The sequence below is a fragment of the Arachis duranensis genome, chromosome 9, assembly GCF_000817695.3.
Source record: "Arachis duranensis cultivar V14167 chromosome 9, aradu.V14167.gnm2.J7QH, whole genome shotgun sequence".
In the NCBI taxonomy this organism is placed as follows: Eukaryota; Viridiplantae; Streptophyta; class Magnoliopsida; order Fabales; family Fabaceae; genus Arachis; species Arachis duranensis.
In genome coordinates this window covers 118,949,691-118,962,486 of record NC_029780.3, presented here as the reverse complement: position 1 = coordinate 118,962,486, position 12,796 = coordinate 118,949,691, and the positions used below count along the sequence as shown (strand labels likewise).

General features: G+C 30.9%; 1 protein-coding gene across 1 annotated transcript; it reads left to right on the top strand.

The window, feature by feature from the left end:
* The first annotated feature begins 4,965 nt into the window (after positions 1 to 4,965).
* LOC107468035 (transcription factor bHLH111) lies at positions 4,966 to 9,445 on the top strand. Its single transcript, XM_016087279.3, has 7 exons — positions 4,966 to 5,377; positions 5,848 to 6,604; positions 6,864 to 6,995; positions 7,519 to 7,590; positions 7,759 to 7,824; positions 8,674 to 8,712; positions 9,127 to 9,445. The coding sequence occupies exons 1-7, from the start codon at positions 5,082 to 5,084 to the stop codon at positions 9,295 to 9,297; spliced, it is 1,533 nt and encodes a 510-aa protein (XP_015942765.1). The 5' UTR covers positions 4,966 to 5,081; the 3' UTR covers positions 9,298 to 9,445.
* The last annotated feature ends 3,351 nt before the right edge of the window (positions 9,446 to 12,796 follow it).

Sequence of the window (12,796 nt, the reverse complement as noted above, 5' to 3'; positions counted from 1 at the left end):
TAAATTTTGTCACTCAAATCTGGAGTAAATTAGTTTTTAGTCTGTCAAATTAAAAATAGCGTTGACAACTAAAAAAATATATCTAACTAGCAGGTATGACTAGTAATCTGAGTAATACTTGGCTCAATACTAGTGGATGGATTATTGAAAAACATAATTGAACGCCCATATAGCAAGAGGCAGAAGAAAAATGAGGAAAACAAAGTTTAAAGAGACATAATAATAATAATAATAATAATAATATAAGAGTTGAGAGTTAGAGTAAGTGTCCTATTAAAGTTTATAAGTATATCACATCAAATCATTTAAAGATAATTAACCTTTTTTATTTTATCACATTACAAATATTATCTCGGTGAATCTAAATTGTTTTTGTTTTCAAACGGTATGAGAAAATTAGAACCTTTTATAATAAATTAGTGATATACTATAATAAACTGCTTGAAAACCTGATATGTCGAATTTAATTGAAGGCGGAAAGTAAGCATCAAAGTAGGTCCTCAATTTGACAATTTCACCATAACATCTACATTGAGGTCAACTTCATTCAACATTCCATTCTCCCTAAATGTTCGGAAAAACCTATGTTTTGAGAGTTGTAATCTCATCCATTTAAGTTGGTTACGTTCTAAACTTGTAAATGTTTTTTCTAAAGTCTAAATTTCCTTTTGTATTATTTCAAAGTTACACCTTAATTAAATAAATAAGTAGATGATAATGCCTATAAAAAAATTGTGTAACTAACTACTCACTAGAAGTTTACTTATTTAAAAAAAAAAAGGAAAAAAACGAAAAAAGTGATACCTACTCGGTATCCAAACAAAAGATGCCAAACACAAAGGTGAGAATTTCTCCTTTTATCTCATTGAAAAATATTATTCTTGAAAAATTTTTGGACAGTATTTTTATTATTATTTGACTAACATAAATATAAATTTTTTATTAATTAAATATAGGTACAATTATTACTAGTCAAATACTGATAAAAAATAATAATATTTATTAAACATATAGCATTATTATTCCTGTTTTTTTTTTAAGAAAAAAAGAAAAAAATTCTCTTCATATATATTATAATTTCAAATTAAACAATAGACAAATTAAATTTCACAATCACATGCCATTTATTTGAACCGGTTAATAATTATCAGTAATAATAGTATGTTTCAAAATTCAAATCAAAACTAATCTGATCTTCTTGATGATTTAATTATCCGACAAAAAGGTATGTATATTTGACGATAAAACTTTGAATGCAATAATAATAGTCATAGATGAATTTGTGTCAAACACAAGAAGCTAAAGGAAATTGGCAACGCTTTCATTCGTCCTCTCTATACATGCAACTGTTGCTTTCTTCATTCCTTTTGTCACAAGTTAATTAAATTTCTAAAGTTACACGTTAAAAAGATATTAATACTAAACAATAAAACTAACTATCCCTCTCGTGGGTATCAATTGTTTTATAATTGATCTGTGTACTAACATAAAACGACTCTTGTTTAAAATAAAGCCACCTGACCTATCAACTTATAGTGTTCATGTATCAAAACTTTCTATCTTTCAAATTAATGATACTAACTAATACTAAAGAATACGTATTGGTAATTATTTGGTTATTATTATGGCTCACTTTCGATCTTAATTAATTAATTTCGCTGTAAAGTGAGTTGATTATGTGGCTCAGGAACATCTGTTTGATTGTAGTGGCGGCTAGTGCACGAACCCAAAAGTTTTCTTTGTGCTCCAGCCAATAATACTTCAAACAAAACAATTCAATTTTAAATATTTGTTTATTATTATTTTTTTTAAAGAGGTAGAGAAAAATTTTGTAGGTTCTACTAGCATGCCATGCTTCTTAGTCTACGGTACTTATATATATATATGGATTTGGGGTGGCAGGTCAGCATAAAATAAAGAAAAAAGGAGAAATCGATCCTGACTTTTTGGTTTGCGGACATTTAAATTCCTGAAGATTTAAAAATACATTTAAGTTTTTGACCTCTTCAAAATTTGGACATATCGATCCTTGAATTTAATTTATTCAATTTTAAAAATTTACTTATGTGTGCATCCGTATCAACCAAGTCAGTACAACGGGAGTTACGTTTGATTTTTTCGTTGAGTCCGACAGATCCAAGTGAATATGAGGGGTCAATATGTTTAGATTTTGAAAAAGTTAGGATTTAAATGTATTTTCAAATTCTCAAGGACTTAAATGTCTGCAGATCAAAAGGTCAAGGACCAATTTGTCATTTTTTCTAAAATAAAAATAAAAATATTCATGGATTAATTAATTAATTAATATTGTGCATAATTTATCGTATAAAATTCTTGTGATGGAGCCACGTACTATTTCTCAACTACCGCCTAACAGTTATTTTTTTTCTCATTATAGGAGACGATAAATAATATTATTCAAACTAATTTTTTGGAATAAAATATGAGTATTTAAAAGAAAATAGTAAAAATTATTGGTGGAGACATTTCCACTCTAAAAGGTAGCAGACACAAGGATGATGTTGAAAGTGAAAGAGAGAGTGAGGAAGATTAATTGAGAATTGATGCTGAGAAAATGAGAGTGAGTTGTAGAATATAACAACTTTTACAAATGGAATATTCTAACTAACTCTCATAACCTACTATACACATCAGTAATATCATTTTTTACCCGATAATGATGCAAATTAGAATATTAGATAAAATAGACATTAAGAAATCTCTTGATTCTCACAATCTCAGCCCAATCACTTGGAACCCCAAAGGGGGACTTCATCATATAGACTTCTTCCTAGGACAATTCTCCACGAAGAAAAGTTATGTAATGATTAAACTGTGATCATTTAAGTATATACTAATATCGTTCACTCACATTCAATTCAATATCTCTAGCACTTCTTGTCTTATATATTAAGAACAAGACCTGAGGGTATATATATTCAATGAGTTCATTGTAACCTGTCTTCTAATGCATGTCTTCTTAACTCCGTACAATGACCCTAATTAAGGTTCTTATAGAGGGTGGGTCCTACTAGCTCATTTTATTCTAAAGTCGTTCAAAATGAACTCAAAAGGGTTACTCTGTTCTTACCTTGTTTTTATTTTAAATTTTGAACATCATAAAAAAATAATTAAACATCCCATTATCAAACCACTCCTTTTAAAAGTTTAAGTTAATAAAAAACGATAACATAAATCATTATACCTTTAAGTTTTTGTTCCCTCAAGTAAAAATTCAAAAAGGATCAAACTCTAAATTTTTCGATTATAAATGTTCTAATATCATATTATAAAATTACTTCTCTTAAAGACCTAAATTAATATATAAAAAAAACAATATAAATGATTATATCTCTTTTATACATACAATTCAATTCAACTCATATCGTTATCAACTATTTATTATTGGTTATTCCAATGAAAATACCTAATAAATATTTTTCAATAATAATATATATCTTTGTAAAAGAAAATTAAAAATAAATAAAGTTAACAACTATTTTCAATTCATATATATGATATGTGATACAACAGATTATTTCAATTAGATAACACAATATTTGCTTTTTTAGGGTATATATCTTTCTTTCAAATTAATTATTACTTTTTAAAGCGTTTAATATTTTCAAATATTTTTTGTGTATTTAAATATATTTTTCATACTTTCAACAAGTAAAAATTTATTTTTGTAATGAAATTCGAACCCATCACCCGTGGGCTTAACCTATGTATGGAATGTGGATTGAGTTGGGTCGAATTAAAAAAAAAAAAAACAAATTTTGTTCTTTCTAAGTCTCATATATAATTCAATTTATATCCGATTTAACGAGCTTTCAGTACACAAGTCCTAAGTTTAGTGGTAATAATCTTCGAGATTTGGCTTACGACAGTAGTAAATAATAACTTTTAGTGTTATGTGTGTGAGTGTATAGTATAAACCAATATTATAATGTTATAATGTTTAAGATTAGGGATGATCTAACTCATCTTTTGAAATTGAAAAAAAAAAAAAAGAGAACAGCTTCCATAACTTACGTTTTACCTACCTATGAGAGAGGAGTCTCAACCATTGAGGTTGCTGTGATAAATTTAGGCTTTGGAACTAAGGCTACCAATAAAACTTGTCGTCTTTTTTATCGTTTCGTGTTTTCTGTGTATTATAAATTTTATCTTTTTGTTTCACATAAATTCACTACTATTTTATTTTCACATTAAAATAAGTCACAAAAATTAGTTATTATATATTTATATAAATATATATATAATTTAATTTATTTTTAATATATATTTTATTCTAATAATTAATTTTAATAACGAATTTTAGTATACACTTAATATAATTAAAATTACTAAACCTTTTGTCAAACTCTATCAATTTTTTTCAAAATAAAAAAACTAACTGAATTACCTCTTCATAATTTAATATAATAAACATTTACATTTTATAACTAATTATTATTTTTATATAAAAACGTGTGTTGAATTAACACACATGGAAATTGAATGAAGGGTAATACTATTGATGAGGGACAGGAAATTGGAAGAAAGTGCACATTGTAGGTAGCAAAACAAAACTAGGAACCCTAGCCATAGTTGGTTACCTACAGTATCCCTCAATCCGACAGGTTAAGGACTAATTCGTCGCGAATCTGAATTCTATTTAAGGGTCTGCCGTTGGCCAATGAATTGCTACATGTACAAAGCGAAATTCAAACCTCCGACACTTGTTTAAACGAACGAGTAAACTGACTACTCCACCAACCCAAATCGGCTAACCCTAGCTATAGTTAACAGCCTTATAGAGCATATAGTAGAGAAGTTTAAGGCGAAACTTATATATGGTATGGTCCCATGAGGCTATTATAATAATTACCCACGAACGTTAGTGGAGAAAACTCACGTTGCATATTTTATTGTCTCCCCTATAATTCACATAACCTAGCTCTACAAACTTATTATACGTCACTCCTTATGAACCATTCCCCTCCATAAATTCCCACTCCCACAAACCCCAACACAAAGAAAAAGAAAAAGAAAGAAACTCATACACACAATAACCCTAGCTAGCTACCTATCTATCTATGGCTGAAGGATGTGGTGGAAACTCAGTTGCAACCACTTCTCCTACTTCATTCAATTGGTGGTACCTCCATGCAAATCACGCTACTAATACTAACGCATATAATAATAATAATAATAATTCTTCATCATGTTCTTGTGACGAGGATATATCTGTTTCAACTTCTTTCACTAATGCCTCCAACCATTCAACCCTCACTGTTGATTCTTCCCGAAGGCTTCTTGATCCTTCCTCCAACAACAACCACTTCTTGCCCGAACATGCTGACGATAATCATCTTTGGAATCATGTTCTTTCGTGAGTACTACTATACCTACCTTCAAATTTCTATGATTTTTATACAGATATAGTTTCTAAACCACTTTGTTTATTGTTATTCAAGTGTTTATATATGTATATATAGAGGGAGAATTAGAGAAAAGGGAATAATAACTTTTATTTAGGTGGAATAATATAGGGTGCTATAAGGTTTTATTTATATATATAGGAGCCTATTAAATAGGGTTAAGGTACTATTTTTTTTTTTCTGTCTTCTATAGATTTTGCTAATCCAATCCACAAATTAGTCAATGCTTTCATACTATGAAACTAAGATTTTTTCTGATTTCATTCAAACCAACAAAATCCTTAATATATCTTTAATATTTATTTTGTTTTATTGTATATTTGAATCCAAAAAAATCAAAATTGGATTTTGATATGCACCCACATAGATTAAATATATTAAGGTTAATTTGGTGTTTTTTTTTTTTTTAAACAATATATAGAGCTGTTGGATCAAACGGGGAGTTGCAGAACAATGAAGAAATGGGAGAAATGAAGTTTCTGGATGCACTATCATCTAAGAACATGACAAGCTCTATGTTTGAAGAACCGGCATGTGACTACTTGAAGAAACTTGACACCACCACTAGTTGGGAATATAGTGGTGGATCAACTTCTTCATCATTCAACAACAGTTTTGAGAAGCACTTGAATAATAATAATAATAATAATAATGGGTTCAGTGATGATGCATTGATTGAGAATAATGAAAGGTTGACTAAGTTATCTAATCTTGTTAGCACTTGGTCTATTGCCCCACCTGACCCTGAAGTTAGTAGTAGCCACTTTGATCATCCACCAACAAATATTAATAATCATCATCATCATGACCCTAATTGTAATTTCAAGCAACAAGTTTTTATTGGAGATTCCACATCATACCCTCCAATCAGTAGCTATGATCATCCCACAAAGGTGAAGGAAGAATTTCATCATCATCATCAAACAAATAGTGGATTTCAAAATGGACTAATTAATGGTCTTTCTTCAGTGATGGGAGGAGGAGATAGTAGTGGTAATAAATTTTACCATGATTTGCCAAACCTTTCTTCATGCACAAGAAACATCTCAGATGTTATTTCCTTTAATAGTAGGCTTGGGAGGCCAGTTCTTGGAATCCATGCACAAAAGCCTAATATCAAATACATCAATAATTTATCTGAATCAAAGAAGCACCAAGGTCTTCAAACAACATCCCCGGTGAGATTATACTCTTCCCTTCCAATAATAATAATGCATGGTTGAATTAACAAAATTGGTATATTAATTGCTAGGTTAGTTAATTTTTCACAGTTAAACTCAAAATTTAGTAGTTAATTAAGACTCTTTCATCTTATTTAAATCTGAAGTCAAGTGTTCATATCAATTCTCATTCTCCTTTAATTTCCTTACATTATCTTTATTAAAAAAAAAAGAAGAAAAAGGTTTACTAATTAAGTTTGTTTTGTAAAATATGCAGATAAATAGAAGTAATAATGGAAGAATAGAGGGGACAACAGCTCGTGAAGTAAAGAAGAAAAGATCTGAAGAATCTTCAGAAGCAATTTTGAAGAAGCCTAAGCAAGATACATCCACAGCTTCTTCTACAAAGGTATACATAACAATATATATAATGAAAAACTACCATAGGTATATATTAAAATCACCTCTTAAAATTAACGAATAAATTACCATTTATATCTATAAAAGATACAAGACAAATGTATCTATATAAGAATAAAACGACAATTGTACTTAGGAAAAATAGTTTTTGTGTGCTAAGAATACCTTAACGGACCAATCGTGTAACCAACGTCCGAGTACTCTTAACACACGAAAATCATCTTCCGTGATTATAATTGTCGTTTTATTCTTATATGGGTACATTGTTATCTGTTTTACAGATATAAATGATAATTTATTCTAAAATTAATTATTAATAGATAATACACATCAAAATATACATATTAAAAATAAATTGAACTGCATATATATTTGTACAAAAATACATAATAGTTGATTTTAGTTTTTAATAACGTGAATTATATTAATTAAATTAAAGAAAATGAAGAAAAAGAAACTTGTTTATTTAAAATTAATAAGAAGCTTCTATTCATTTTTATTTTGTTTAAAAGGTGCAAGCACCCAAAGTCAAGCTGGGGGACAAGATCACAGCCCTTCAACAAATTGTGTCTCCATTTGGAAAGGTTGTTACTACGGATTGCACTAATTTCTTCCTTTTTATTTCTTTATTTGTTAACTTTTTTTTTTCCTTCTCAACTTTGTATATATTTAAATAAATAATTAACAGTGCTTTCTACTTTTCTCACTACCTACTACTTCATAGTGATCCAATTTTCTTTCTTGAATTTCAGACAGACACAGCTTCGGTGCTGTTTGAAGCAATTGGGTACATAAAGTTTCTTCAAGAACAAGTCCAGGTACGTATCACTTTCAAAAAAGTTTCCTTCATTATTGAATCATTATGCTAATGCAACTAAATATAATTATATAATAATAATACACCAATTATTGTTGCTTTCTTTTAATTTCCTTTTTCTTCTTCTTCTTTTTTCTCCCCATTCTTTTAATGTTACACTGAAGAAGAACACATTTTCCATCTATCCCATGAACAACATGCACAATTATAGCAACGTACACTTTTATTTGTACCATAAACACGTAAATTAATTTTTTTTTGAAACAAAAAGTTTAACACAGTAAGGTGGAGCATTTAGAAAGTTCAGAATTACAATACAAATATTAATAAAAAAATCGTAGTTATCTCTGACATTGTCATCAACAACTAGACGGAACAAAGTCAACCCACTCTTTTAGCTCCTAATCGACTTAGTAATAACTACCTGTTACGTTCGTCTTCTTTTATAGAAGCTCCTGTCCAACTCTCAAAGTATTGCTTAATAGTTTCTAAAATAGAGCAAAATTTATTATAGGCATATAACCAAGCACACCACACCTGTCACGTGAACTCACAACCAATAAATTATCCAAAAAATAAGAATTATTACAAACTTTTTTTTCTTTTGGGGTAAGAAATTAAAAAGTTATTTATGAAAACACATTATGTAAAGAATAAGAGTGAAAGGTATACTTAATTAATCTTCTTGTGAACCAATATATATATATATATATATATAACGCAAACAATTATCTTGTATTATGAAAAATAATCATAATTAAGAGCTATGTTGCTTTAATTTATTCCTTTAACATATACTGGGCTAGTTTACATTCACAAAATTAATTATTCTTGCATGTGCTTGCTGCAGCTACTAAGCAACCCTTACTTGAAGTCTAATTCCCACAAGGTAATTAAGAAACTTCTCTTATGTATTCTCTCTTTTCTCAAATAATAATGTCCACTTTTAAATTTTTATTTGAATTAAGAAAGTGATTAAAATGTATTAGAGTTATAAAAATAAAAAATATGTTTTAAAATTGTCTTTAATAACAATAATTATTCTCTTTAATTATTATACTTTTTTTACTAATTTATTCTCTCTATTATTATTTCTAGAGCATGACTGAACAAAAAAAAGTAATTTGACATTGATTTATTAAGTGAATACTTATTTTTTTGAAAAATAAAAATTTTAAAATTAAACAACTTATTTGAAAATGGGAGGAACAATATTCTTTCACATCTATCAAATTTTCACTCTTCATTGTTAAATTAATGGCATTATTGTTGATTTTTCTCTTGGTGTTACTTAATAATATAGGATCCATGGGGAAGCTTGGATAGAAAAGATCACCATAAGGAGGATGCAAAATTAGACCTTAGGACTAGAGGACTTTGTTTAGTTCCAACTTCATGTACTCCTCTTATTTACAGAGAGAACAGTGGACCAGATTATTGGACACCAGCATACAGAGGATGTTTGTATAGGTGAAAATTGAAATGTCATTATGCATGGCTAATATAAATGTTAGTATAGTACTTTTGTTTGGTTTGCTCTTGAGAAACGTTTTACAAAGGTCTGTTAAATAAAACATATGTACGCATGGTGATATTCTAATATAAATAACTTTTTGTCTTAATGTAATTCATATATATATATATATATAGGTTTTATGCTACAATACTTTTGATATATCTTTTATTAAGTATATAAATACTGCAAATAGTTTCATTATTTTTTTAATAATAAAAACATGAAAATAATGAAAATAGTAGTTAAATATGATTCTAGACAAAATCAAATTTGATACTTTAAAGAATTAAAATTTATGACTGTTGTTCATACTCTAACCCAATAAATAAAGTCAGATCCAATAAAAATAAAAGGTTCAATCCAAAAAAGTGATTTTCATCGTATATCCGACTTCTTTGAAGAGGTCGAACGCTACAAAACGAGCTCAGCTCAACTTGTTCAAAAAAGTAACTGCCTCCGCGAATTTATCTAATTATTTTTATTTTTTCTGAAAGATAGATCTCAACAATTCCCAAGATAAAGGGAATAGTTATCCACCAACAAATGTGGAACTACTCCAACAAAGGTGGTTAACGACTCTACTATAAATATACTGACATTCGTAAAGTATATTCACGTTCTAATCTACTAAAAACCTGCCTAAAGTCCTTGCTAACTTAAGTATCGGAATCTCTTGCAGGTACCACCCCCACCTCCTCACGAAGAACTCGGACGACGGTAATTCAGCACAAGAGTAAGTCGGACATTGCTTTACAAGGAGTCGGAACCTTACGTCCAGGCCCACATCAACTTTCAGGTAACCCTCTGGCAAGGCAAGTACTTTATAGTAGGGATTGACTACTTTACTAAATGGATCAAGGCGGAACCGCTGGCAACTATCACTGCCCAAAGAAGTCGAAAATTTCTTTACAAAAAAATTATCATAAGGTTTGGAGTTCTCCACTCCATCACCATAGATAATGGAACTTGGTTTACTGACTCAACCTTCAGAAATTTTGGTGGCCAACTTAAAAATAAAGTATCAATTCATATTAGTGAAACACCCTCGGGCCAATGGACAACTTGAGGCAGCCAACAAAATCATATTGGTCGGGTTGAAGCGCTGATTGCAAGAAACAAAAGAAAAATGGGCAGACGACTTTTCCCAAGTCTTATGGGCATATCGGACAACTCCTCATTCCACAACAGGGGAGTTTCCTTTCCGACTTGTCTACGAAACGGAAGACATGATCCCTATAGAAATTGTTGAATAATCATCTCGAGTCATATTATACAATGAAGAGGCCAATACTCGAGCACAAAAGGAGGAGATCGACTTCCTCCCAGAAATCCGAGAACGAGCTCAGATTAGAAAGGAAGCACTAAAACAAAGGATGTCTCTAAGATATAATCAAAAGGTGATTAAAAGAAGTTTCACCACAAACGACTTCATATTGATCCGAAATAACATCGAAGTTCAGAAGCCAGGCGAAGGGAAGCTAGCAACAAATTAAAAAAACCCTACAAGATTGTTGAAGTCTTAGAAAAATGTTACTATAAAGTGTCTGACCTGCAAGGACGAGAGCTCCTGAAATCTTGGCATGCATGTAACCTAAAGAAGTACTACAGTTAGGAAGTAAGCCTTGTTCCCTGGTGCACTCTTTTATCCAATCTTAAAAGTTTTTCCCTAACAAAAGAATTTCTCCTAAAGGAAATTTTAACGAGGCACCAAAGCAAGTGCTAAGGGTACTCAAGCCCTAAGTAAAGTAGGTTTATGTAAAGGAATTGCTAATTTATCAATAAAATTCCTGTTTTCATTCAAATGTTCCCTATTAAAACGCATTAATTGAAACTCGACAAACCGCAAAAATCATTGTCCAACCTAAAATGGTTAGCAAGATGAAGCAACGAGATACAAATTAATGTAAGAAGTTATATAAACAATTAGTGAAAACCGACCTCAATTATAAGGTGGAATAAAAAATGAAGTGTAGTAGCAAAATTTGATTACACGAAGTTGGAATTTGAAAAGGAAATTCATACAAATGAACTCACTACTTAAATTCAACAAAAAAACAGCATCGAAAAAGTTGCTAAGGTACACTACCAAACCAAGCAACTGCCCAAAAACTAATCATAACTTCCAAAAAAGGCCTCGCTTCATTATTCAAGGAGCACAAAGGCTCTTTAAAGTTCCAAAGTGATTTAAATACAACAAAAAAACTGTTAAAATTACAACTATTATAAAATAAAGTGTTCAAAAAAGCTACTAACTATTACAAAAATAAATGTTTTAAAGATCTACAAGTCGAGCCATCAAGATCCACATTAACGAGCTCAGGCTGGACCTCGAAAAATTGAAAAGCTTGACCGCCTTGTGGTCCCGAAGACTTCGGGTCGGGCAACGACTCCTCTTCCTCGTCTTTAGGGGCCGGTACAATCTTCCTACCAATAACAATATTGTCCTGACTAAATAGGGAGAGATCGACCCTAGGGACAAGGACTTGGACTTGAGATTTGAGGTTGTTGAATATCTCATCCATCCCCTCGACCATGTACTCTTCAAGGGTGGCATACCTCTCCTTAGCTTTTCCCAACTCTTCCTGAAAGTCAAGCTTTTTCCCATAAACCCATATATAACTCTTATCCGCCCTCTTTTTAACCCCCTTTGCCATAGTCGCGGCAGCCTCTGTTGTCTTTACCTGGGCCCAAGCTTTTTCTAGGTTGGACCTCAACCCGGTCTTCTCCTCCTCCAACTCTTTTTCCAATTCCTTTAACTTCTTCATCTCGGCTCGAACAGTATCAAGAGAACTTTGAGTGACACTAAGGAGAGCCTTTCTCAACTCCTTGGCCAAGGATGTGCATATTTGCGCAACCTGAATATCATTTTGTGCCATAAGCTGAAGGTGATTCTGGATAGTCACATCATCCATACTGATGTGACTGTAAGAAAGAATATTTCTCTCACTCCAGACAAGCCCGTCAAAATCCTTGTAATAAATACTCCCTTTTTCAACAGTTTTTTGTCTCTTTGGGGGAGGTTTGGAAGATAAGGGAGAAAGAGGAACAACAGAACTCTCTGGAAGAAGGTCGAAAGAGATTAGCTAACTTGTTGAAGTGGAAATGATTTTCTTTTGAGCTGAAGAGTCAGAATCCGACTTCTTCGGAGAAGGACGAGAAGAAGCACTCTCGGCCTCTTCATCCTAAAGTCCACAAGCCATGACAATCTTCTGAGTTTGGCGTAATTGTTTAATCGCGGTAGTCTTGGGAGCCATGATCTTTGCAAAACAAGAATAAAAGGAACATTAGTCAAACAAATTACAACTAAGGAGTCATAAAAGCTAAGGGTCGAAAAATTACCTAGCGCAGACTGAAGTTGATTGGGGTCCCCTAAGAATTTTATAGTGTCCAAGTGAGGAGCTCGGACCCAGCACTCTTCTAATACGTCCACAAAATATTTTTCAATCTCATCTAATGC